The sequence below is a fragment of the Martes martes genome (genome assembly GCF_963455335.1).
Source record: "Martes martes genome assembly, chromosome: 3".
Classification (NCBI taxonomy): Eukaryota; Metazoa; Chordata; class Mammalia; order Carnivora; family Mustelidae; genus Martes; species Martes martes.
Genome location: NC_137890.1, coordinates 80,547,821 through 80,575,693, shown reverse-complemented (window position 1 = coordinate 80,575,693; position 27,873 = coordinate 80,547,821). Strand labels below are relative to the sequence as shown.

The 27,873-nt window shown below is 37.3% G+C and overlaps 1 protein-coding gene across 1 annotated transcript in view; it reads left to right on the top strand.

Annotated features, from left to right (window-relative positions):
- IFT88 (intraflagellar transport 88) overlaps positions 1 to 27,873 on the top strand; it is a 146,079-nt gene that overhangs the window by 62,250 nt on the left and 55,956 nt on the right. The window contains exons 15-20 of the mRNA XM_080798204.1: positions 6,910 to 7,009; positions 11,916 to 12,002; positions 18,496 to 18,682; positions 20,425 to 20,533; positions 23,120 to 23,270; positions 23,765 to 23,880. Of these exons, the coding sequence (XP_080654330.1) occupies positions 6,910 to 7,009; positions 11,916 to 12,002; positions 18,496 to 18,682; positions 20,425 to 20,533; positions 23,120 to 23,270; positions 23,765 to 23,880 (750 nt within the window). The remainder of the gene's footprint in view (positions 1 to 6,909; positions 7,010 to 11,915; positions 12,003 to 18,495; positions 18,683 to 20,424; positions 20,534 to 23,119; positions 23,271 to 23,764; positions 23,881 to 27,873) is intronic.

Here is a 27,873-nt window from a genome sequence, read left to right as displayed (position 1 = left end):
TTAGAGTCCACATCAGAGCTTCTGGCTATGGTTAGAAAATACTTACAGGATGCTTTGGTGGCTCAGTCAGATAAGCATCTGCCTTCAGCTCAGGTCATGGTTCCAGGGTCCTGGGATCAAGTCCTGTATCAGGCTCCTTGATCAGTGGAGAACCTGGTTCTCCCTCTGCCTGCTCCTCCCCCTTGCTTGTGCTCTCTCTCTCTCTCTTTCTCTGACAAATAAAATCTTAAAAAAAAAAAAAAAGAAAATATTTTACATACAGGATATCATTCCATAATGGTTATTTATAGGCATCATACTTTCTCCGTGTCTAATTTCTTCATGTCTTGTTCTTTGTAGAATATTAAAGAAGAGGCTTTTATAAGATATAAATAACATCTGTTCAATGTTTAGAGAATGTTTAGGACTTGAAATTAAACAACAAAAAAGCATTTAAACTAAACTTACCTGATTTCTGTTCCATTTCAATAATATTTAAATGACTTCATCAAGACAAATCAATATAGTCTTCTATTTCACTTTGTCATATTGGCAGTTATATATATATACACATATACACACATACATACACACACACCTATTGGCAGATACAGATATAGATATATATATATATATATATATTCATTCACTCAAATCTAGCTTTTTGAGGCTGATTTCCATTAAAAAAATTTTTTTTAATGGTTTAAGGGGACAGTTTAAAAAAAGTGGTTGCTGGGGCGCCTGGGTGGCTCAGTGGGTTAAAGCCTCTGCCTTCGGCTCAGGTCATGATCCCAGGGTCCTGGGATCGAGCCCTGCATCGGGCTCCCTGCTTGGCGGGGAGCCTGCTTCCCCCTCTCTCTCTCTGCCTGCCTCTCTGCCTACTTGTGATCTCTGTCTGTCAAATAAATAAATAAATAAAAAGATATCTCAAGCCAAGAACTTTGATTATCTTTAAAAAAAAAAAAAAAGTGGTTGCTAGTTGTTTTGTTCACTGTTGACTATTTCAGCCTATTTGAAATCTGGAATATGCCAATATCTAGCTCTCAAAGCTATTATTAGTAAGTTAATTATAAAGCCAGAAATTTTATATATTTTTACTAAAGACAGGGTCATTAATTTTGTTTCCTTCTCTCTGGGGCAATTTTCAATGGGTGTATAGCTCAGGCCTGGTATAGTATCATTCACATCCTAAATTTTGGCTAATTTTTTTTTACTTTAGCTTCAATTTATCAAGGACAGCTACTTTGGATTCTTGTTTAATACTATTGTATATTTTGTCTCAATGAGATAAGCATGAAATCATTGCCTTTTTATAGCTGAGAGAAATGAGTAGTAAAAAATGTTTTAGCTTCACTAAGGACAAATACTAGTTAAGGTCAGAACATTTACTATGCCAGTGACTTAAACAGTGTACTCACTGGAATGATACTGTGAGCTTATTAAAAGAAAATGACTCGGTTCCACTCCCGCTCCCAATATATCTGAGTTAGGGTTCTGAGGTAGAGAGCAAGGATTTGTATTTTTCAATGGTGTTAGATGGAACAAAAGAATCTATATTTTTTCATTGTTTCACATGTGGTTCTGATGAGCAGCCAGGTTTGGAAACTCATGTAGTATAATACAACTGTTTATTGAAAACCAAAAGGAAAAAGTCAGTCCTGGCATTATTTGGATTTTTCATCATTAATTATTCTGTCACTGTATTTTTGTCAGCTCATTTGTATAGGGTTAAAATTATTTTTAACCTTTTTGTGGTTAAATATAAAGCACATAAGAATTACGAACCAGTAACATCAGCTCAGTGGTTTATCACAAAGCAAACACCCATGTAACCCCTATCTAGATTAATAACATTTAAATAATAGAACCAGTCAGCACCTTAGAAGTTCTGCTGTGCCCATCTCAGACACTGCCCCTCCCATTCTGATGGGTGATGGATATCTTGACTTAAATGGTAATCACTTCCTAGCTTTTCTACAGACTTTAACCACCTAACCAGTCATCCCTTTAGTTTTGCATTTTTTTGAACATCATATAGGTGGACTCGTGCTATGCATATTGTTTCTTGTGTGGTGTCTTTTACTCTTTGTGGCAGTTGTCAGTGTTGTTGCATGTAGCTCTGGTTTGTTCATCTTCATTGCTGTGTAGTGGTACATCCGTACAATGAATATTATTCTTGACCATGAGAAATTGAGATAGAGAAGTTTATTACTCACAGGTCCTAGAGGAAGTACAATTGGAGGCACCACACAGGGAAGTCAAGACAGGGTACAGGCAGAAAGAAAGGCTGGAGCAGGGGTACATGCCATATTAGGGTCCATGGGTGGAATGTTTTGGGCTCATGGGATAAGGCCAGATTGGTCAATTCAAACCAAAAAGAGGGAGCTTTGGTAAGCTCCATGAGAATCTTATGTAGGAGGTACACAAGGAAAAGGCCCTGGGAGATGGGGGAGACTCTTGATCACAAGGCTTTTGTGGAAGACATATCAGGAACTTAGATTTGCTTGAGCTCTGCAGGCTGCTGTCTGGGACATGCGTTTGCGTTAGGGGCTAGTGTCAGTTTTTGGTCCCTGCTTAGCCGCATGGCCAAACAAGATGGACGGTGGGGCAGCAGTACCATGCAGTAGCTTAGTGAAAGCCTGGACATTGCTTTTCAAATGTTTTCTCCTAGTCTGTGTCTTGTCTTCCATTTCTTTTGACCTACCAGGAAATTAATTGGTATTTCATTCAAATCTATAGATCAGGCTGGAAAGCATCTTTAAAATGTTTACTTTTCAAATTTGTAAATACATTTCTCCACTTAGGTCTCTGTAATTTCTTTCAAATACTTTTTAGTTTTGTGGGTTTTTTTTTTTAAAGATTTTATTTACTTATTTACTTGACAGACAGAGATCACAAGTAGGCAGAGAGGCAGGCAGAGCGGGGGGGGAAGCAGGCTCCCCACCAAGCAGAGAGCCCAATGTAGGGCTCGGTCCCAGAACCTGGGATCATGACCTGAGCCAAAGGCAGAGGCTTTAATCTACTGAGCCACCCAGGCACCCCCAAATACTTTCTTTAGTTTTAAGTCTAGAGAACTGCATGTCTTTTGTTATACTTATTCCTACGTGTTTGATTTTTAATGGTATAGAGCATAGTTTTAAAATTTCATTTTCTACTTGTGCTTTTCTAGTATGTAGAAATATAGTTGATTTTAGATACTGATCTTTATCCACTGACCTTAATACATTTACTTATTTAATGTATTAAATGCAGATAGTCGTCTCCAGATGTTTTTGGGTTATCTACATAAACACTTTTGCTATCCATAGATAATGACAGTTTATTTCTTTTTGCCCAATCTTTATGCTTCTTTTTATTTTCTTCCTTCATTGCACTGGCTTTGATACCAGTTCAGTGCTGAATTGAAGTGGTGATAAAATAGGCATTTTTGTTTTGTTCCTGATCTCACAGGGTAAAGCTTTCCACAACTTGCCATTAAGTATGATGCTTGCTATAGGTACTCTTTATCATATGAAGGAATGTTTCCTTTTGTTTCTGGTTAGCTAAGAGTTTTTATGAAAATCCGTCTATCAAAAAATCATAAGATCGATTTTTGAGTGTTAAATCATCTGAATGAACTCTATTTGGTTGTGATGTATTATCCTTTTAAAATATCACTGGATTTGATTTGGTGATCTTTAGCTGAGGATTTTTGCACCCACATTAGTGAGAAAGATGAAGTTTGTAATTTTAAGAATTTATTATTTGAGAGAGAGAATGAGCAAGTCCCAGTGGGGGGACAGAGGGAGAGGGAAAGAGACTCTCAAGCTGATTCCCCACTGAGCCCAACATGAGGCTCAATCCTATTACCCCAATATCATGATCTGAGCTGAAATCAGGAGCTGGACACTCAACTGACAGAGCCACCCAGATGCCCCTGAAGTTTGTAATTTAAAAAATAATGTCTTTGATTTTGTTACAAGGGTAAACTGTCTTTACACCACAAGTTCAGATATTTCCCCCCCCTCTAGAGGAGTTTATGGGATTGGCTTTTTTTTTTTTTTAAACAATTGGAGGAATTCACTAGTAAAGCCATCTGCATTTGAAGTTTTCTTTATAAGAAGAGTTTTATTAAACAGATCCTACCTTTTTAATAAATAAAAGACTTCAGTTTTCTTCTCATGGCACTTTTGATAAGATGTATTTTATCCTTACTGATTTTTGTTTGCTTATTCTTTTTTTCATAATTTTTAATTTTTTTATTAACATATAATGTATTAGCCCCAAGGGTACAGGTCTGTGAATCGCCAGGTTTACACACTTCATAGCACATACCTTCCCCAGTGTCCATAACCCCACCACCCTCTCCTTACCCCCCTCCCCCCCAGCAACCCTCAGTTTGTTTTGTGAGATTAAGAGTCTCTTATGGTTTGTCTCCCTCCTGATACCATCTTGTTTCATTTATTCTTTTTCTACCCCCTAAACCCCCCCACATTGCCTCTCAACTTCCTCATATCAGGGAGACCATATGATAGTTGTCTTTCTCCAATTGACTTATTTCACTCAGCGTAATACCCTCTAGTTCCATCCACGTCGTCACAAATGGCAAGATTTCATTTCTTTTGATGGCTGCATAGTATTCCATTATATATATATACACCACATCTTCTTTATCCATTCGTCTGTTGATGGACATCTAGGTTCTTTCCATTGTATATATATACACCACATCTTCTTTATCCATTCATCTGTTGATGGACATCTAGGTTCTTTCCACAGTCTGGCTATTGTGGACATTGCTGCTATAAACATTCGGGTGCATATGCCCCTTCGGATCACTACATTTGTATCTTTAGGGTAAATACCCAGTAGTTTGTTTGCTTATTCTTTTAGCTATTGAGAGAGTTGTGTTAAAAGTTCTTTTTTTTACTGGGGTACCTGTGTGGCTCAGTTGGTTGGGCGACTGCCTTCAGCTCAGGTCATGATCCCAGGGTATTGGGATCAAGCCCTGCATCAGGCTCCTGGGTCAGCAGGGAGGCTGCTTCTCCCTCTCCCACTCTCCTGCTTGTGTTCCGTCTCTCTCTCTATCAAATAAATAAATAAAATCTTTTTTAAAAAAGGGTTTTTTTTACTGTAGTTATAGATTTCTTTATTTCTTTAGATGTATTAACTTTTGTTTTATATTATTTTGAAGTTATGTTATTAGGTGTATGAAGATTTAGAATAGGGTATATCCTTGGTGGATATATTTAATTAAGCAGTGTCCTTTATTACTTCTAATAATGTTTCTTGCCTTAAAGTTTGCATTTTTTGTTTTCTTTTGGCTACTGGTATTTCTTTTTTTCACTTTACTTTTGATGATTCTATATTCGTAATTTAAGGTGTGTCTCTTTTAAGTAATAAAAAGTTAAGATTCAAACTGAGTGGCAGATATCTCTGGAATATATTTCCACAGTCTGGTTTAGAGTCTCTACCCCTGCATTCTTGTATTCCTTTATTATAGTTCTTACACAGAACTAAATTTACTGGTCTGCTTCCCCTGCAAGGGCATCAACCATATTTTTTTAACCCTTTTAGTCCCTGAACCAAATATAATGTCTGACATCTAGTAGACATGCAACAAATGTTTGCTGAATGCAATGATGTATCAGTGGTTTCAAGATCATTCACTTGGAGCCCTTGCAATCTTAGTAGGCTACTTTGTTGGGGTGGGGTTGGGAACAGAGGGTCATTCAAAGGGGTGCTGTGCAGGCAGGGCTTCACGTCCTCTATCCCCACTGCAGGCAGAGAGGCTCTTTCATAAGTCAAGGATAAAATAAAAGATTCTACCTGAAGAAAGGGATCTTCTGCTATAATGTTTTTAAATTATTTGTCCAAGCCAGGAGTACCTGAGTGGCTCTGTCAGTTAAGTGTCCAACTCTTGATTTCAGCTCAGGTCATGATCTTAGGGTAGTGAGCTTAGGGTAATGAGATTGAGCCCCACATTGGGCTTCACAGTCAGTGGGGAGTCTGCTTAAGATTCTCTTTCTCCCTCTGCCTTGCCTCACCATATTCATGCTTTCTCTCTCTCTTTCAAATAAATAAATAAATCTTTAAAAAAAAAATTCTTGTCCAGGCCATCGGATTTGAAATATTTTTGAACCAGACCTTGGTAAGAAATTTATTTTACATTGTTTACTGAAATAAGTTGCATGAAACAGTCCTTGTCCTTATTATGTATGATGCCTTCTGATATTTTATATGTTCTTTTTTTTTTAATAAGGGTCATGGTCAACTAAACTGATTTCAGTTGACTTCAATTTGAAGAATAGGCTTGGTGTGGTGGATTTGGTATCAATAAAAATTGGGCTCAAATTCTTACTTGACAGTTTTCTAGATGTGTGATCTTAGATCTTCCATATTTGTATCTCTAAACAGAGATCATGCCTATCTTTCAGGGTTGTTGTAAGGATTAAATGTGATAATGCTTATAAAGGAATCTGTGCAGTGTCTGATATATACTTAAAACAAATGTTCTGTGTGCTTTGGGGAACAGATCTATGATAGTCTGTTCAAGTTGGACATAAAACTTAAACATATTCTACAAGTTCTATAGAATTTTTTTCACCATCAGAACATTTAAGATGAAAAGATATATAGAAATACTTTTGACCTGTTACAAATTGAAATTGTTTTAGTAGTTAATTAAAAAAAGTGACTATACATATCAACCCAATTTTATTTAAAATACCATAAATAATTAGAAGTGACAATAAACCAAAGGAAATTTAGATAAGATTAGTGTACAAACTAAACAATTCAGCAACTTACTCCCTGCATCGCAACAAATCAGGTGCTTAGCCTTAGATAGCACAAGGGACACTTAGACATTATTTTGAAAAGTCATAAGGAACCCACCAACAACATAAATATGCCAAAACAAAATAACTTTTTTTATGCTTTCCATTATAGGTGTGTTGAAGTTGTGAAAGCTTCTCAGTATGTAGAGTTAGCAAATGATCTGGAAATAAACAAAGCAATTACATACTTGAGACAAAAGGACTTTAATCAAGTAAGTTTTTAAAAGTTGTAGATGAAGTTTTATATGTTAACTGGTGAAAGCAATAATCTTGTGGAGCTGTTTCTAGAGTATTGTTATCTGTGATTATTCTGAAATTGAGTAATATTTTTACTTGTCTTAATATCATTTCCAAAAATATAATATCACTTTAATTTTGATGTGTTTGTCTTGTGTGTCCCCATGTAAATACTGTTCATGTAAAGCATAGGTCCTAAATTACTAAACCATATTCTAGTCCAGAGATCAACTTTCCCCCAGAGGTTTTCAAACCATTTCCTAAAGCTTTAAGGTTTTTTAGAATCAGGGAATGCCAGGAGCCCAACTAGTAGCCTGATGCTTCCATCTGCTTTGCTCACCAGAGTAGCTTTCTTGTTACCCGTTTTGTATATTTGGTTTACTTATTAACATCGCATTGGGCATAAAAGGGTCCCATTGCTAAACACAGTTTCATAATGCTTCAGGAACTCTTGCTGGTACCACTGCTACCTTGCTACCTTAGGTCAAGATGGAATGGGTACTCTACCTTCAGTGGTCTCTCTCAAATGAGACCTGGTTGTGACAAGGCCTAGAAGAGTAGACAGCTTTAAAAAGGAAGGATGGGGGTGACAATAACTGAAGAGAATGAACAAAATGAAACCTGATATCCTGGTTCATAAAACCAATGATTAGTGTCAAATGTGTCTATAACTAGAAAACTCAGCTCCTCCCAAGTTTAGACCCAGAGAGGTAGGGACAGAGGAAGCTACAGTATCTTTATTGCATCCTGTCCCAAGCCTGTGTTTCAGTTTTTCTTCATACCTAAGGCCTTTTGTCTAGGAGACGACAGAATGACTAACTTCTTTCTAGAGAAGGGGGGAGATAAACCCCAGGGTTCATGCAATCATTATATGATTAATATAATGCAGTCCCCATGGACTGGTTCCATTGTATGTATGCATTTAGTATACTTAACCTTTTTTTGGCATTTGTAAAGCACCAAAAAGACTTTGAAAGTACCTTTATGTCTCTTGTGTCATTCGATCATCACACTCGCAGTCATTAGAAATGCCAGTGATGATTGGGGTGCCTGGGTGCCTCAGTCGGTTAAGTGGCTACCTTCAGCTCAGGTCATGATCCCAGGGTCCTGGGATCAAGCGCCACATCGGACTCCCTGCTCAGCTGAGAGCCTGCTTCTCTCTCCCTCCCTCTGTCTGCCACTCTTCCTACTTGTGCTCTCTCTCCGTCAAATAAATTAATTAATTCTTTAAAAATGCAGCGATAGGGGCGCCTGGGTGGCTCAGTGGGTTAAAGCCTCTGCCTTCGGCTCAGTTCATGATCCCAGGGTCCTGGGATCGAGCCCCGCATCGGGTTCTCTGCTCAGCAGGGAGCCTGCTTCCTCCTCTCTCTGCCTGCCTCTCTGTGATCTCCATCTGTCAAATAAGTAAATAAAATCTTAAAAAAAAAAAAAATGCAGCGATAACTCTTTATAAGTGTTGTAATGCTTTTCCAGTGAAAGTGAAGTCACACAAATTGGTCTTTATTATCTTGCCAAAGTCATCTGTGCACCAAAAAAATAATTTTTTATGTGTGTGAAAAGTACTATTACAGGTGACAAAGTAGAGAAAACCATATTTGCCAGTTTTCTCTTGATACTTTATTTTAAATGGTCTTTTTGAAAGATTTAACAATGTATTACTATTGTTTTAAAATTGTCCATTAAAGGATAAACTCTAATTTCTTCATGTTAAATTTCATTTTAAATTTAATTTTAGAATTCACTTAATGCAAATCATATTGTTTGCCACTTACCTAGCTATCCTCCTTTGAAATACTTTATGCTCCATTTGCATTTTCAAGATTTTAGTTTACGTATGTTTTAAAAATGTAATCTCTGCTTTCTTTTCAACATTGCTGCTTTGACTTTGTGTTTCTTTTATTTGTATATTGTAAGTATGATGAGGTGGGTATAATACAACCTTAGTTGAAAGGAACCCTGTTAGATTAAAATGGATTGAGTTGACATAACTCATAATGATAATTTGATGAGGACTACTTTATTTACAATTCAAAATAAAAGAGAAAAATGTATGCCTTCTTATATGAGGTTATAATTACATAGTTAAGTAAAGATGCTGAAATCTCAGAGTATAGTTCTTTGTGATGATAGTGCTGTTTAGTAGTCACCTTTGTAATAGAGAAGGAATTCACTAAAAAGCCGAAGGTAGATGAAATGAAGTAGTTTGGCCTGAAGGCCAGTGATAATGTATGGACAGATGCAGTGGAATACAGAAACCAGTAGGTAGATGGCATCATTCAGAAAAGAAACCCAAAATGGAGATATACCTATTTTCCTAATCATTTTGCTGGGGGGGGGTACATAACGCAAACTATCAGTGTTTATTTTCATTATTTGTTTTGCTATTCAGAACTAAATTTAATTTTACTAGGTTTACTTTTATCAATTTCACTTGTAAATGAATTGATGTATATTTTCTTTTTAAAAACAGATATATTGGCTATACATTTATTGACATGTAAAGAACAGTTATGAAAACAACCCATTTCAAAGCTAGATATCCTGGGAATGTTCCCTTTATTAGAATAATTTTATAGCTTTTTTAGAGTGATTTATAGTTTAGAAATTTAAAATATGAAATATCTTTTTATTCTCTCATATTTTTTAATGAATGTTGTAAAGTGTGGGGCACTTGGGTGTCTCAGTCAGTTGAATAGCCAACTTTTGGTTTTGGCTTAGGTTATGATCTTGGTCTCAGCACTCAGTGTAGAGTCTGCTTGAGGATTTTTTTCTCTCTCCTCCCTCTGCCCCTCTCCCCATTCATACATTCATGTGCTTGCATGCGCTGTCTCTCTCTCTCTCTCTCTCAAATAAATAAGTCTTTAAACGAGTGTTGTAAAGTTCAAAATACTTCTGTTATTTCTTTTAAATAGTGGTTTAAGATTATGTAGCTTTTCATATATTTGAATTCATAGTAACCTTTTGAGAGGAGAATAATTTGTTGTTATATGTAGTCTTAATGTCTTGTTACTAATGAGCCACAAGGTAACAAAGATGAAAATTTTAAAAATCTAAGACATTTTCTTGACTGTAATATGAATAGTTATTTCTAAAAGGAATGATGTAAACAACTATATAGCATACTGGTTTTTTTTAAATTGTTGTTGGTTTGCTTTTGATAATCTGCTTTATGGATATCATAAATATCAGAAAACAGTTTTTTTCCTCTGCACTTCACTTCAGAGAATTTAACAGATATGTGAGTTAAACCTATTCATATGCCTTCTATTTTAAATCAACACATTATATTTATTGTGACACACTCTAAAGGTAAAGATTAAAACATGTCAATTCTTATTCAAAGTGAAATACAGCTTATAAAACCTAGAGATTCAAAATAGCAGTAACTTTTACATTAATAGCCATGAAGGTTATGTAAAGAGTCAATGAGATAACTTCTACAGGATGTACAGTGTAAACAGCAGTAATTTCTGAGGTGCATCTTAGGAACTTCTTGGCAATTCTGTCAAAGATCCTTCCAAGAAAGTAAGTGAGAATCTCAGAAGTGAGCATATGATGTTGGGGTCTTTTTTCTTCCAGGGTTTACTTTGAAGAATTGTAAACTAATGGCCTAGAAACTTCCAGTGGTTTTCCTTAAAATAATCAAAAAACCTTGAAAAGAATAATTACCTATATTATAACCAATATATGTAGAATCTAGTATTTTAAAATCTTTTATCCTTAACAAAATTGAGTCAGTACACTTAATGGTACTTCACATGAGTTCAAACACTTGCATGACACAGATTTGTCAGATATTTTCAATATTAGGCAGTTCTTGACCATCATAAAAGGTAACGTAGGATTTTTGGTTGGACTCAACTTTCCCTAAGAGCAGAAGGTGCCAAGAAGCCAAGCATTTTCTATTCAGTAAATGTATTTTGAAGGAAGGAAAGAAAACTCATTGCCTTCCTCCACTTTTTTTTCCTGTTATTTCTCAGGCATTTCTAGGTTGAGTATTCACTCACCTTTCATGCTAAGTGTTTGACCATTCCAAATATCCTGTTTGGTTAGGATTGTCTCAGACTGGCCAAATGGTTAAAAATGCACTTTCAATCTCATGGCTTGAGAATACAATTATATTTAGATCTACTTAAGATCATTTTTTGTAATACTTCCAGAATTAGTTTCTGTCATCAGTTTTGGAAAATTATCAACCAATAGTCTTTCTTCCCTTTTTGGAACTCCAGTTACATTGCTATTAGACCTTTTCACTGGGTTCCTATATGTCTTTTATGTTCTTTCCTGAGACCTTTTCTTAGCGTCTTGTTTTGGTTTGCTTATTTAGTCTGAACATTTTCTAGGGTCTTGACATTCAGATTCTGGTTGCCTCAGTAGTTCGCTGATGCCTTCAAAAGATATTTGTAATATTTTAATATAACTTTTCTAATTGTTCTCTATAGAATGGTCTTCTGTAGACTGATCTTTGATAGCCAGGAGCAAAAATCCTAGAATTATTTTTTAAAGAGTATATTTGATTGTGTCTCTTAGGTAAAACCTCATTTATACCCCATTATGCAAGATAAAAACTAAACTGGGTCGTAAGGCTCAGAAGGCCCAATAATTATACTCTCTCCAGCTGTATCTAATCTGCTGTTAAGCCCATCTATTATGTTCTTAATTTCAGTTATTGTATTTTTAGGGGTTTTTTTGTCCTTTTTTATAAATTTTAATTCTCAAATGAAATTCTCATCTTGTAATCTGTTTTCTTAAACATATTAATCCACTCCCTTTGTGTCCTAACCTGGCCTTATACTCTAGATACATTGATCTTTACCCCAACCTTAAGACTAAATAGTGTCATATTACAATGGTAGTAACTTCCAGATATTTCATTTCTAGGCTATAGAGACCTTAAAAATGTTTGAAAAAAAGGACAGTAGAGTGAAAAGTGCAGCTGCAACCAACCTCTCATTTCTTTATTATTTGGTAAGTTTTGTTTTTTTTATACTAAGAGTTGATAATGTGGTATTTTTATGTTGCTGAATTTCTGCCTGAAGAGCATGCCTAGAGAGGCTCCAAAGAAGATTAGTGGAGAATGTTAGTAGGATTGGGTGTCTAGAGGGTCTGGTCATGACAAGTTCTGGGCCAGGGGCCAAGTCTGTGGACAAGAGCAAGAGGACCATCTCAGAAGTAGAAGGGAGGGAGAAAAATTATGGTGCTAAGCATCACTCAGAGAATTATAGAATGTAGATCCGGGAGATGAGCTAGAGTTTTTTTTGGTTGGTTTTTTTTTTTTTTTTTTTTTTTTTTTTTGAGATAGAAAGGTAGGTGGGAGGGGCAGAGAGAGAAGGAGAGAGAGAATCTTTAGCAGGCTCCCCACCCAGTTTGAAATCCAACACAGGGACTGATGTCATGACGCTGAAATCATGACCGAGCCAAAGTCAAGAGTCTGACACCTAACTGACTAAGCCACCCAGGCACTCCCTATTTCAACACCATGTTAGTAGTAAAGAAAATGATGTTTCAGGTTAAATGATTTATATAAGATATAGTGTCATCCATAAGAAGCGCACTTTGAGCATCTGCTGGATCCCAGTCTTGGGGAATACCAAAAGCCTAGAAGCTCACTAAAAGGGCACTTTCTTAATTTGGAACAAAGGAAGCATGCACAGGGTGCCTGGGTGGCTCAGTGGGTTAAAGCCTCTGCCTTCGGCTCAGGTCATGATCCCCAGGGTCCTGGGGTCGAGCCCCACATCGGGCTCTGCTCAGCGGGGAGTCTGCTCCCCCCCCCCACTGCCTGCCTCTCTACTACTTATAATCTCTGTCTGTCAAATAAACAAATAAAATCTTAAAAAAAAAAAAAAAAGGAAGCGTGCAGGTAGCCTAGGAGGGAAGAAGGAAGTTTGGTTGAAAGTAGAGAACAATAAATTAATATAGGTGATGAGTGCTTCAGAAGTTCAGTGGAGAGACACCTGGGTGGCTCAGTTGGTTGAGCGTCTGCATTCAGCTCAGGTCATGACCCCAGGGTCCTGGGATCAAGCCCTGCGTCCAGCTCCTTGCTCAGCGGGGAGCCTGCTTCTCCCTCTGCCTGCTGCTCCCCCTGCTGGTGCTTGCTCTCACTTGCTCTCTGTCACATAAGTAAAATCTTTTTAAAAAAAGAGAAAGAAAGAAATTCTGTGGAGGCAAATAACACTTTGGGAGACAAAAGGAATGAACAAAATCACAGAGGGAGGAAAGCTGGAAGGGAATATATACATAAGGATCACTGTATTTAGTTAAACTACATCACTAGTCCCTCTTTGAACTTCTGATCTGTGCCCCACTGACAGTAACTGCTGTGTTGAACTACTGTTACAGTGGAAAGATGTTATTTCTTGCATGTGTTGCGATGGAAAAGAGCTCAAAACCACTGGTGAACAATGCTTCCAGTATTTTAAGTCTGGCAGGAGAGTGGTGCCAGGTGCAGGTTTAGAAGAGGCTGCAGATTAGGGGGAGAGGTGCTGAGTTTGTTTTTAAATGTATTTTTTAAAATGTTTGTATCAGTCGTGATACATTTAAATAGAAATGTCCAGGAACATGTGGAACTGATCTCAGATGGGAAGTTAGGGTTAGACATAAAATTTGATGATCATCTCTGATGAGGTTAAAGCTTTGATAATAGATGCTATGGGCTGATTGTTTGTGTCCCCTCCCCCAACCAAATTTCTGTATTGAAGTCCAGTCCCCCAATGTGACTGTCTTTGGAGATAAGGACTTTGAGAGATAATTAGGGTTAGATGAACTCATGAGACGGATGAAGTTATGAGAGTCCCCTGATGGGAAAAGGAGGAACCAGAGCCCTCTCTCTGCCATGTGAGGACACAGCAAGGAAGCTATCTGCAAACCAGGAAGTTGCTTTGACCAAACCCACATTTGCTGGCACCTTGATCTTGGATCTCCCAGCCTCCAGAACTATGAGAAATAAATGTTGCTCTTTAAGCCAGTCTGTAATATTTTGCTATAGCAGCCTGAACTAAGACAATAGAAAGTATTTCCAAGTGTGAGAGTGTAGTGCAGAATTGAGAACTAACTTTGGGATTCACATACATTAAAGACACAAAAATAAGACTCAGATCAAAAAGACCAGAAAAGAACTACAGTATGATGTCTGAAGTAAAGGAAGGCACCAAGAGGAAGTATATAACATTGAAATCAGAGAGGTAGCACACAAGAATGAAGGGTCAGAAAAGGCCACTTTTGCTGGTGAGATAGCAAACTCGTGAGTTGGATATGAGCTTTCATAAAGTTTACTGGGCAGATCTCTTTGGATCAGCACCTCAGAGAGAAGGATTGGAAGGAGCAGTGAGTAGAGAAGGAAGTTGTGCTGTGACGTAGTCACCGCAGGCCTTAGCCAACCCCTGCTGGACCCTCTGAATTGGGGTGGCTAGGGGTGGGCCTTTGTACCGCTGCATCAACCAGTCATTGGATACAGCCTGCTCACTAGGAAGGGGGTATGACTTTGGGCAAGGTACCTCCTTCTCTTTGGGCTAGAGTGATTCACAGAGAGGGCTGACAGCTGAGGCTGATGGCCAGCAACATTCCCAGCACTTCTGAAGGACAAGTATGGGGGGGCTGAAACGCAGTCTCCATTACAGCCATTATGTTTGAATTTAGAAAATCATTTGTAATTTTTGTGAAGATGGTTAAATTAGTGACCAAATGGACATTATTATCATATAGTGACAGAATGGTTAAATTAGTGACCAAAGTTTGATGAATGTTTGGGCGGAGACTAAGATTTTTTTAAAAAAGAAGAAAAATGGTTAGATTTAGTCAACCAAGGAGAGTCATCACAGTATCTGATCAATAATTTGTTGCACATCGTTCTGAGGAAAATAGTTGTTTTGAGGCGAAATTGTCAGTCTGGTACATAGTTATATACATGATACATAATTGGATATGTATTGTTGGTATCCAGTGTGTAGTTGTATCAGTTTCTATTGTTCTGTAATAAGCTGCCCCAAAACATAGTGGCTTAAAATAACCGTGTATTAGCTCATATTCTACCTGAAAATGCTGGGTTCACTTGGATGGTCCTTCTGCTGGTCTGGCCTGGGGTCACTCATCCTGCTGCCATATTCTGAGGCTTGACTGAGGCTGCATGGTACCAGTGCCTCCCTCACGTCAACAGCTGAGCTGCTGACCAGCAACTCATTCCTCCTCCTCCTTCTCTGGCAGGGGAGCCCAGACTTCTTACATGGGATAGGGTCCATAGGAGGAGACCCCAGGGCACTCGGGTACTTATCAGGCTCCCGTGTGCATTGAATTTTTTGTTATTCTTTTTGGGCAAAGCAAACATGGGAGAGAACCATATAAGGGCCTGAATACTGGGAGGTGTGAATCTTTGGGACCTTTATTTTAACAGTCTGTCACTGCCTGCATTCAGTACATCCTTTCCATATGCAGTTGATTACCTCTCCAAGGACACTCATAGTCTCACCATTCACAGCATCAGGTCTAAATATAGATGGGCTTTCTCAGACACAGGGCCTCTTGATCCAAAGGTCTGGGAACAGAAAAACATGCCATCTCCTCCATAGACTTAATATCCTGTTGTGCGAAAAGAACAGGGTAACTGTAATAGATACTCTTGTTCAAAAGGGGTAAGATGGAGGTACCTAGCCGACACTGGTTCTGAATGGGTCAGAAATCTAACTAAGTACATGGGGCCAGTGCCCCCTAAAGTAGGAAAAGAGAGTATTCCTCAGGGCCCAGCTTTGATCCTTGGGAGTGGTACCCCCAATCCTTTGGGCTCTGTTGCTCTTGGCTCTGCTTTCAGAGGGCACCCTCCTTTTACAAAAAAAAAAAAAAAAAAAAAAAAAAACCTATACTTGCAGCTGATTAACTTTCTTAGCTTGCTTTCTTCCCAGAAAAATTGGGGACCCACTGGTCTTCTTTCATTTTGGACTGTGTCCCTTTAATCCAAGCTGGCAACACTTAAGCTGGTACAGTTCCCTTAAAAACTTGGCAGGTTTTCTATAAATCTTATTGGGGGTGCCCCAAAAGCCACATCCACAATTCTTTTCAAGGCAGACCCCTTTCCACTTAGGTGTACAAGGCTTTTGTGGAATAGAGCCCCAAAGATACTTGGAAGCTTTTTTCTACCTGAGAGAGAAGGTTGGCTTTGCTACTCATTACCTTAAATCTTTCTGAGAGGGTTCCAAAGGGTATTACAGCCACACCCTTGATGTGATCTCTACCCTGCAACCAGTTCTTACTCTGAGACTCTTGCTGCTAAGAGAAACTAGAGATATGAAATAATTTTATTGTCCAGCCCAACAGGTCCTGGTTATTCTATATTTCTTCTAAATTCAAGTTGGAAAATCTGAACAGTTCTCTCTTAAGCTCCTTTCTCTTTGTGTACTTTATCATGCCCAGTTAAAGTAAGTTAATTGGCATTTTAAACCTCCTGCCTGGAAACCTCCTTGGCCACATGCATACATTTACTAAGTACACTTTCTAACTTCCAAGTCAGTGTAGATGCCAGTTTTCCCAATTGTTTCATGACTGCAAAATATGACTTGCTGTTTACCCAGCCTCTGATAGCAATTCCTTACTGCCTCTCCAGCCTCCACTAATGTGGTTCTAATGCTTCTCCAAATTTTGCCTACTGCCTAGTCCAAAAGACAAGGTTGTATGTTTTAGTTTTTATGACAGCAGCACCCTACTTTTAGGTACCAATTTTTATATCAAATACATTAATGTTCATAACAGCATTATTCATAGCAAACAAAAGTGGGTGGGCACAACCCAAGGTGTCCATCAACAATGAATGCATAGATAAAATGTGACCTATCCATACAGTGAAATGTTATTGAGCTGTATACAGGGATGAAGCATTGATAATACAACATGGATGAACCTTGAAAACATTATGCTAAGTGAAGGAAGCCAGACATAAAAAGCCACCTATTATATGATTGTATTTATTATGAAATGTCCAGAATAGGCAAATCCATGGAGATGGAAAGCAGGTAAGTGGCTGCCAGGGGCCAGGGTGGGAGGGGGAATGGGGAATGACTGCTAGTGAGTACAGGATATCTTTGCAGGGGGGTGTAAAAATATTCTGAAAATAGATATTGGTGATGGTGGTGTAACTTTTTTGCGAATGTATTAAATGCCACAGAAGTGTACATTTTTAGAAATGTGAATTGTATCTCAGTTTTTTAAAAGCTCACTAAGGGAAGCAGTCACTGTGAGTGTTTAGGGAGAAGGGATCTGGGAACCAGAACTTACACAGTGATGGAGGAGCTATGGAGGTGAAGGTGTGGAAGGAGAGTCAGAGGATCTGAACAGGGATCACCAATCAGTGAGTTAGTGGCCAGACATGTACAGCAGCCACCGAAAGGGGGCCTTCATGGAAAGCCCTATGGAAAGCAATTGCCTCTGCACTATTGCCTCCTCTTTGGGTGCAGAGCCAAGCCCCATCAGGGATCTGGGTCACTGTGGTCAGCAGGGACAGCACAGTTGGGAAGAAGAGCCAGATGTGGAGTCAAATGAGGAATGAGGACAGGCTGGAACCCATAGGCATTTCTGCAACAATCCTGCCACTGATGACCGGAAAAAGACCTTCAGAGAGTAAAAGCTGCTGCTTCATGGCTGCATTCCACGTGTCCTACAAGTTTCTAACAGCCAACTCTAGGAAAGAACCATGGGGGAAGGAGATACTAAGATTCGAGGAAATCTGGTTCCTACCTTAAGCAAGTGGACACAGCACAAATGCTGTACTATTTAAGAATTGAAAGTTCCTGGGGCGCCTGGGTGGCTCAGTGGGTTAAAGCCTCTGCCTTCGGCTCAGGTCATGATCCCGGGGTCCTGGGATCGAGCCCCGCATCGGGCTCTCTGCTCAGCAGGGAGCCTGCTTCCTCCTCTCTCTCTCCGCCTGCCTCTCTGCCTACTTGTGATCTCTGTCTGTCAAATAAATAAATAAAATCTTAAAAAAAAAAAAAAAAAGAATTGAAAGGTCCATGCAGCTTAAGTGAATGAAGGCAAGGTCCTGATGGAACACTTGGCAGAGGAGACAGAGAGAAGACAATTTATTGCTAGAAACGCAAATCCTATTAGGTGATGCAATCAATTTGAGGAGCAGAAAGGAGAATGATGCCTTTTTAGCTATTTCAGTGCTTTAGGTTTGGGAAACATAGTATTGCAGTTGCGATGTGAAATTTGGGCATTCAGACTGGAGCCCCTTACATGTAATTAGTGTTGTTATTCAAACCATGAGTCTCTGAAGAATTCCGTCCTAAGAAACTTGGGTAGTTGAAGGAGCTTGCTGATTAAAAATCTTTTGTAGAATAAGCCTGTCAAGACCAAGATATGTAAAATATTTATCATATTTATAATCTCAGAAAATCTGTTTATCATGTCTGTAATCCAGAACAGAGAGAAAAGATATTTGATAAACTCCAAATATTTTGTGTATGTTTTGTACTTTATTTAGGAAAATGAATTTGCACAAGCCAGCAGCTATGCAGATTTAGCTGTGAACTCTGATAGATATAATCCCTCAGCTCTCACTAATAAAGGGAATACAGTTTTTGCAAATGGTGATTTTGAGAAGGCAGCTGAATTCTATAAAGAGGCTCTAAGAAATGATTCTTCTTGTACTGAAGCACTTTACAATATTGGTAAGTAAAACAGGCAAAATTGCTTTCTTTGGTTTTCTCCTTTATAATTTTTTTTCTCTCTTTTCTTTTCTGTTTTTTTTCTTTCTTTTCTTAAGTTGGCTTAAAGAACTCCAGTTCATTAGAGGGAAAAGTTTACTTCCTTGTAACAAAAAATTGGAAAGGATATTCTTGGATTGTAGATTATTTTTAATGGAACTAATAATTCAAAATTATACACATGTAAAATTTGAATAGATGTTGTCTCTTGCCCTCTAAAAAGACTTTTCCAATTTATGTACCACCATAGTGTATGAGACTGATTTCCCAAATTCGTGTTAATACTGGATATTTAACTTTTGCCAAACTGATAGGTGGGAAAAAAAATTTTCTCCCTTTTTAGTTATGATCAGTTTCAAACATAAAGAAATTTTACAGAAAAATAAATACCCATGTCCCTACCAACTATACTTAATGCATTTTAACATTTTGTCATATTCACATCATGTATTGTTTTTAAACAAAATGTTACAAGACCTAGAGGCGTACCACCATCTTATTCCCTTCCCTGCTTGTCAGAGGTCACCTGACATGGGTATCATTTCTTCCTGTTCATGAGTTTGTAGTGTGGCAAACACAATGATGCAGTACTGTGTCTTATCTTGTGGGATATTAATGAAGTTTCTTTTGAAGTGTTCTTCTCCCTGCATAGGTTTGTTTTGCTTTTTTTGGTTTGCTTGTTTGTTTTATCCACTATATTTCATGTCACGAACTCTCCTCAGCTGTCTGATGATCTTGGCCTGTCTTCTTGCATTTAGGAGTTTGCAGCTAAAAGCTGAGTGGGATCTCTGAGGCCACAAGCGAAATTGATGTACTGGCACCCTGCCACAGGGCCATCTGTCTGATCTGTGTAGTTGGGGAGCTGCCTGTTGGCCAATTGGATCCTTCCTCCTCCAGAAGAGTCTTTAATCTCCTGCCAGAGGAAAAAAGAAGACCTGGCTGGGTTGGAGAGGAGGCAGGGAGGAACTGGCCATTTTAGACAGAGTCAAGGAGAGTTTAAAGTCGTATTATTAAGGAAGGGAGGGTGTGACCATGTGGGTAAGTGGGAAAAGAGCATTACTGGCCAAGGAAAGTGAATAGTAAAAGCCTTAAAGCAGGAGATTTCTTGTGTAGGTATATATTTACTTATTCTCTTTATAAGTTTTTGCTTCACTTTTTAACTTTGTAATTTCTTGTGTCAGTTTTTCTGGTAGAATTTTGCTTTTTGAAAATGTGTGGCTTCATTTGTTTGTTGCTTTCCCCCAAGATGATAAAATCATTTTCCTATATTTTCTTTTCATATTTCTACATCTTTGTTTTTCTGTTTAGTTTTAAAATAATTTTTGAATGTATTCAAAATAGGAACCTACATTTTTTTGTTTCATGTGTAGTCAGTTGTCCTGGCACCTTTTGTTACTAGTCCCTTAGTCCCCACAGATTTTAAATTCTGTAACTGAGTCAGTTTCTAAACTCTGTATTCTGCTGATGTCTCTCTCTATTCCTGGTCCCCCTCAAACACTTTTCAGTCATTAAAGCATTATAGCATGTTTTGGTGTCTGCCAAATGTTACTGGAAATCCCCTTCCCCACCTTGTTCTTTTTTAAGAAAAATCTATTCATCTTTATTTTCTCTTCTGGATGAATATTACATATATATGGATTTATTTTGTGACTTTGAGAAAATGACTACCAGTAATGCTTATAGCTTTCTTCTCTCTTCTTTCTAAGGCCTTACCTATAAGAAGCTAAATCGGCTTGATGAAGCTTTGGATTGTTTCCTGAAACTTCACGCAATCCTGAGAAACAGTGCCCAAGTTCTTTACCAGATAGCAAATGTGTATCTTATATGAAAAACTTGAGGACAGTTGTTAATTCATTTGTTGACTGAGTACCAATCATTAGATAACCTTAGCCAATTAAATAATTGATGAGGATAATATTTTAAAACCTATCAGATTAATATGTGATAAAAATATTTGGTCCTGTTTTGTTTTGTTTTTGTTTCCAATTTAGTTAACACAAGTGTTAAATTAGTTCCAGAGGTATGGCTTAGTGAGTTAGTGATTCTGTACATTATTCAGTGCTCATCATGATAAGTGCCCTCTTTAATTCCCATCACCTATTTCATCCACTCCCCCCACCCACCTGCCCTCTGGTAGCCATCTGTTTGTTTTCTATAGTTATGAGTCTGTTTTTTGGGTGATCCTATTTTAAAAGATCACTTGCATTATAAAAGGAATTACTTAAAGGTTAAAACTACTATTTCTTAATTTTTGGAAATAATAATTGAAATCATTGAGTATAACATGTTTAATACATATAAGCTATTCATTGACTGTAGATGAGATACTTTAGAATGCATTAACTCTGAGTCTTATAGGGTATTTTTGAAGAAGTAACTTACTGTTTAAGAGGAAAATATTGTTAGTTACTTATTAGTACTATTGATTGAATTTCTATTGAATTTGGTTGTCTTAATTATTTTAGCTGACATATATGTTTAATGAGTATAACTCTTCAAAGGCTTTTACCCTACAAAATTAGCCAGTAGTTTATATGAATTCAGTCATTCATTCCCTTCATTCAGTAGTCACTTATTGACTGTGTGCTGTATGTGCCAGTATTATGTTTAGAACTCTGGGGAATGTAAATAGAAAACATTCCTCCCGTGTCAGTTTCTCCTACAACTCCTGGCCTTTAGTTTGGGTTTTTTTTTTTTTTCCCCCTTGCCTTTGGTTGAAAAAGCAGAAATTTGTTAATATTTTTAATGCCTTTGACAGTATTTGAAAAACATTTTAATTTCTCTATTTTAAAAATAATAAGCCTTCACAACAATATTTGGAAAGGGTTAAAATCTTTTTTTTAAGATTTTATTTATTTGAGAGAGAGAGTACATGCATGAATGGGGGGAAGAGCATAGGGAGAGGGGGAGAGAAACTCAAGCAGACTCCACGCTCAGCACAGAATGCATCATAAGACTCAGTGTCACCACCCAGAGATCATGACCTGAGCCGAAACCAAGAGTCGATTACTTAATTGACCATGCAATCTGGGTGTTCCAGGAAAGGTTAAAATCTCTCTTTTTAAAAAAAAGATTCTATTTATTTATCTTCAGAGAGGCGGTTGGGCAGAGGAAGAGAGAGAGAAGCATACTCCCTGTTGAGTGGGGAGCTCGACATGGGGCTTGATCCCGTGACCCTGAGATCATGACCTGAGCCGAAATCAAGAGGTGGTTGCCTGATTGAGCTACCCAGGTACCCCAAGTTTTAAAATCTTATGTAGGTGTTTAAGATAGCATTATCTTGATATAAATGTTATAGAAATATATTAGGAAAAAGTATGTTATAAGGTGTACCATTAATAATTTAAATACTATCTGCTCTACTTTTGTTAGAGTACATAAAACATTTTTTAATGAAAAAATTACTTTTAGAGCAGTTGGTTTCATGTTTATTCCTTTTAGCTTTTTTGTTTTGTCCATATGATCTCTCTGAAACTGCCACTATCATGATCTTATACTGCCCAGTTAAGGATCAGTTTGGATTCAGTTAAGCAATGATATGTTTAAGGCTGTTTGAATACATTTTCTTGGTTTTATGTTTCTCTTATGATATCACATTTGTCATCATCAAAAACAAGATGTTTGGGGCGCCTGGGTAACTGAGTTGGTTAAGCATCTGCCTTTGGCTTAGGTCATGATCTCAGGGTCCTGGGATTGAGCACCATGTTAGGTTCCCAGCTCAATGGGAAGTCTGCTTCTTCCTCTCCCTCTGCTTCTTCCCCTGCTCATGCTCTCTCTCTCTCTTTCCCTCTCAAATAAATAAAATCTTTAAAAAAAAAAAAACCCAGAAGATTCTTCTTTTTAAGTAAAATTTTGGGTTGGAATATTTTCATTTCACTAAGACAGTTAATATAAAAATAAATAGTAAGTATTGGTGGGAATAAATTATTTCAGTGTATGCAGAGGATTTACTAGGCGCAAAAACTCAAAAAAAAGAAATTCCTATTTGGGGTTTATAATCTAATTAGGGAAAACTCACAGGGAAACTCTTCCCTTGATATGTTGGACATACTAAGAGTGGTAGAATAATTTGAACACAACTTGCAGACATTTTTATTAAGGACAAATTTTGGAGAGTGCTTTGGATAAAAGAGTAAACTGTTAATTCTGCTAGAGATTTGGGAGTTGATTTCATTACGTCAATAGTAATGAAGCAAAAGGAAAAACAAAAAGGTATATATGAACATGAGTGTACAGTGCTCCATTTTTCATCCCCATCCTTGAAGAAATTCAGAGTAACCAGTATGAAATAGCACATTACTATAGGCTAAGAAATATGTTTATTGTAATGTTGTTTTTAGGTTTCCTTATTGATCAATGAATTTAGAAAAATTGTGTTATCCTTAACTAAAATTTTCCAAGATATGAATTAATGGAAGATCCCAATCAAGCTATTGAATGGTTAATGCAGCTGATCAGTGTTGTTCCAACCGACTCTAGAGCTTTGTCTAAACTAGGAGAATTATACGATAGTGAAGGGGATAAATCCCAAGCATTTCAATATTACTATGAGGTAGGTATAATCTTACTTTCCTTCTACTTCTTAGCTTTTTACAATTTGTTATAAAACAGTCAGCAGTCCTTTTCATCTTTGAAATTTAGAAGTGCTTGCCAGTTTTAAATGAAGAGTGATTTAAAATAAAATAAAGCACTTGTGGAATATAAAGTTAGTTCTTTATTAATTTAATAAGAAAATTAAAGGTAAAAATTGTTCCCTTGAAGCATTATTTTCATCTCTTTTTTAATTCTATTACTTATTTAATTTGACTCAGATCATCTATCAGTACATCAAAAAGTTATTGATAGGTAATTTAGAAATATATCAAACAAATGTTAAGTTTTCTAAATCTTGTAGTTTCAAAACTTAGAAAGTACTTATGACAGCTCATACTTTTTTACTAAGAAACTTCACATTGGATAAATTAATCCATTTAGTAGGTAAAATATTGAGGTGTAAATTGTACGTTGTCACTGATGTTGTATTCTCACATTCCATATTTTTTCCAGTCATACAGGTATTTCCCCTCTAACATTGAAGTCATTGAGTGGCTTGGAGCCTATTACATTGACACCCAGTTTTGTGAAAAAGCCATTCAATACTTTGAAAGAGCTTCTCTTATACAGTAAGTAACTATACTGATTTCATGTTTACTAAAATACCTTGTATCGGGATTTGATTTTATCCCTAAAATTAGAATCTGATAAACAATATTACAAATATTATATGAGCAAATATTAATGAACATTCATGTATTATTTCCATTTTCTTGAATGATATTCCATTTTACTTGGTCTTTATTATGAGAAGTATATTATTCCTTTATGCAAAAATTTTTTTAAATACTTCCTTAAGGTACTTTTCATTATGTATTTTTTTTATTCATACTCAGCAAGTAAGTATTATTTCATTATTTAAAAATGACTGACTTGGTTCTAAGACAAGGTTTCATTTCTGAAAGAGTCCTAATAGAAGTAAGTTGTGCTGGTTTCAATGTGTAATCAATTTACATTGTATACTAAAAATTTTAAAGCTGTCTTTAAGTTCCTATCCAAATGTTTTGTACATACCTGATTCAAAAATAATTGAAAAATTCTGGTCTGTTTTGTTTTTGGCCAAATTGAATTTTAACATTAAATGTGACTTCGAATCATTTGAATGATAAAGAAATGGTTAATAATTTGATTGATATCTGTGTGGGATTTGTGTTAGGCAATTTTTGGGTTTTTTAAATTAATTTTTTAAATTTAAATTTAGTTAATTAACATGTAATGTATTACTGGTTTCAGAGGTAGAGTTCACTGATTCATCAGTCTTATATAACACCCAGTTCTCATTAATCACAACCCCTCCTTTTTTTTTTTTTTTTTAAGATTTTATTTATTTATTTGTCAGAGAGAGTAAGCACAGGCAGACAGAGTGGCAGGCAGAGGCAGAGGGAGAAGCAGGCTCCCTGCTGAGCAAGGAGCCCGATGTGGGACTCGATCCCAGTACCCTGGGATCATGACCTGAGCCGAAGGCAGCCGCTTAACCAACTGAGCCACCCAGGTGTCCCAATCACAACCCCTCCTTAATGTCCATCACCCTCATGTTACCCCGTGCCCTCACCTCCTCCCCTCAAGCAGCCCTCAGTTTGTTTCCTATGATTAAAAGTCTATTATGGTTTGTCTCCCTCTCTGAATTCATATTGTTTTATTTTTTCCTCTCTTCCTCTATGAGCCTCTGTTTTGTTTCTTAAATTCTTCATACCAGTGAGATCATATGATAATTGTTTTTCTCGGATTGGCTTATTTCACTTAGCATGATACATTCTAGTTCTATCCATGTCGTTGTAAATGGCATGATCTCGTTTTTTTGATGACTGAGTATTATTCATATATATATATGTGTGCCACACCTTCTTTATCCATTCATCTGTCAGTGGACACCTGGGCTCTTTTCATAGTTTGGCTGTTGTGGACGTTGCTGCTATGAACATTGGGGTGCAGGTGCCCCTTTGGATCACTACATTTGTATCTTTGGGGTAAATACCAGTAGTGCAATTGATAGATCATAGGGTAGCTCTTTTTTCAACTTTTTGAGGAACCTCCATACTGTTTTCCAGAATGGTTGCACCAGCATTCCCACCAACAGTGTAAGAGGGCTCTCCTTTCTCCACATCCTTCCCAATATTTGTTGTTCCCTATATTGTTAATTTTAGCCATTCTTACTAGTGTGAGGTGGGATCTCATTGCGGTTTTAATTTGTATTTTCCTGATCCAGGTGATGTTGAGCATTTTTCATGTGTCTGTTAGTCATTTGAATGTCTTTTTTGAAGAAATGTCTGTTTGTGTCTTCTGCCCATTTCTTGGCTGGGTTTTTGTTTTTTGGGTGTTGAGTTTGATAAGTTCTTTATAGATTATGGATACCAGCCCTTTATCTGATATGTCATTTGCAAATATCTTCTCCCATTCCACAGGTTGCCTTTTAGTTTTGTTGACTGTTTCCTTTGCTGTGTAAAAGCTTTTTATCCTGATGAAGTCCCAATAGTTCATGTTTGTTTTTTGTTTCTTTGGCCTTTGGAGATGTGTCTAGCAAGAAATTGCTGCAGCCCAGGTCAGAGAGGTTCTGCCTGTGTTCTCCTCTAGGAATTTGATGGATTCCTATCTCACATTTAGGTCTTTTTCCATTTTGAGTCTATTTTTGTGTGTGGTGTAAGGAAATGGTCCAGTTTCATTCTTCTGCATGTGGCTGTCCAATTTTCCCAACACCATTTGTTGAAGAGACTGTCTTTTCCATTGGACATTCTTTCCTGCTTTGTCGAAGATTAGTTTCCTGCTTTGTCAAAGATAGAGTTGAGGGTCTGTTTCTGGGCTCTCTATTCTGTTCTGTTGATCTTTGTGTCTGTTTTTATGCCAATACCATATTTTCTTGATGACTACAGCTTTGTAATAGAGCTTGAAGTCTGGCATTGTGATGCCACCAGCTTTGGTTTTCTTTTTCCACATTCCTCTGGCTATTTGAGGTCTTTTCTGGTTCCATACAAATTTTAGGATTATTTGTTCCAGCTCTGTGAAAAAAAGTTGATGGTATTTTGATAGGGATTACACAGAATATGTAGATTGCTCTAGGTATCATAAACATTTTAATAATATTTGTTCTTCCCATTCATGAACATGGAACATTTTTCCATTTCGTTGTGTTTCCTCAATTTCTTTCATGAGTGTTCTATAGTTTTCTGAGTACAGATCCTTTGCCTCCTTGATTAGGTTTATTCTTACATATCTTTTAGTTTTGGGGGCAATTGTAAATGGGATTGACTCCTTAAATTTTCTTTCTTCTCTCTCATTGTTAGTGTATAGAAATGCACCTGATTCCTGTGCATTGATTTTTATATCCTGCCACTTTGCTGAATTCCTGTATGAGTTCTAGCAGTTTTGTGGTGGAGTCTTTTGGGTCTTCCACATAGAGTATCATGTCATCTGCAAAAAGTAAGAGTTTGAATTCTTCTTTGCTGATTCAGATGCCTTTTATTTCTTTTCTTTTTTTTTTTTTTAAGATTTTATTTATTTGACAGAGATCACAAGCAGACAGAGAGGCAGGCAGAGAGAGAGGAAGGGAAGCAGGCTCCCTGCTGAGCAGAGAGCCTGATGTGGGGCTCGATCCCAGGACCCTGGGATCATGACCTGAACCGAAGGCAGAGGCTTTAACCCACTGAGCCACCCAGGTGCCCCCAGATGCCTTTTATTTCTTTTAGTTGTCAGGTTGCTGAGGCTAGGACTTCTGATACTGTGTTGAACAGCAGTGGTGATAGTGAACATCCCTGCCATGTTGCTGACCTTAGGGGGAAAGCTCTCAGTTTTTCCCCATTCAGAATGAGCTGTGGGCTCTTCATATATGATATGATTTTGATATTGAGGTATTCCCTCTGTCCCTACATTGTGTAGAGTTTTAATCAAGAAAGAATACTATATTTTGTCAAATGCTTTTTCTGCATCAACTGAGAAGATCATATGGTTCTTGTCCTTTCTTTTATTTATGTAGTGTATCACATTGATTGATTTGTGGCTATTGAACCACCCTTGCAGCCCAGGAATAAATCCTACTTGGTGATGGCAAATAATCCTTTTAATGTACTGTTGGATCTTATTGGCTAGTATTTTGGTGAGAATCTTTGCATCATGTTCATCAGGGATATTGGTCTGTAATTCTCCTTTTTGGTGGGGTCTTTGTCTGGTTTGGGGATCAGGATAATGCTGGCCTCATAGAACAAGTTTGGAAGTTTTCTTCCTTTTCTGTTTTTTGAAACAGCTTCAGAAGAATAGGTATTAATTCCTCTTTAAATGTTGGAAGAAATGCCCTGGGAAGCCGTCCAGCCCTGGACTCTTGTTTATTGGGAGATTTTTGATTACTGCTTCAGTTTCCTTACTGGTTATGGGTTTGTTCAGGTTTTCTGTTTCTTCCTGGTTTGGTTTTGGTGGTTTATATGTCTCTAGGAATGCATCCCTTTCTTCTTGAATATCTAATTTGCTGGCATATAGTTGTTCATAATATGTTCTTATAATTGTTTGTATTTCTTTGGTTTGGTTTTGATCTCTCTTTCATTCATGATTTTATTAATTTGGGTCCTTTCTCTTTT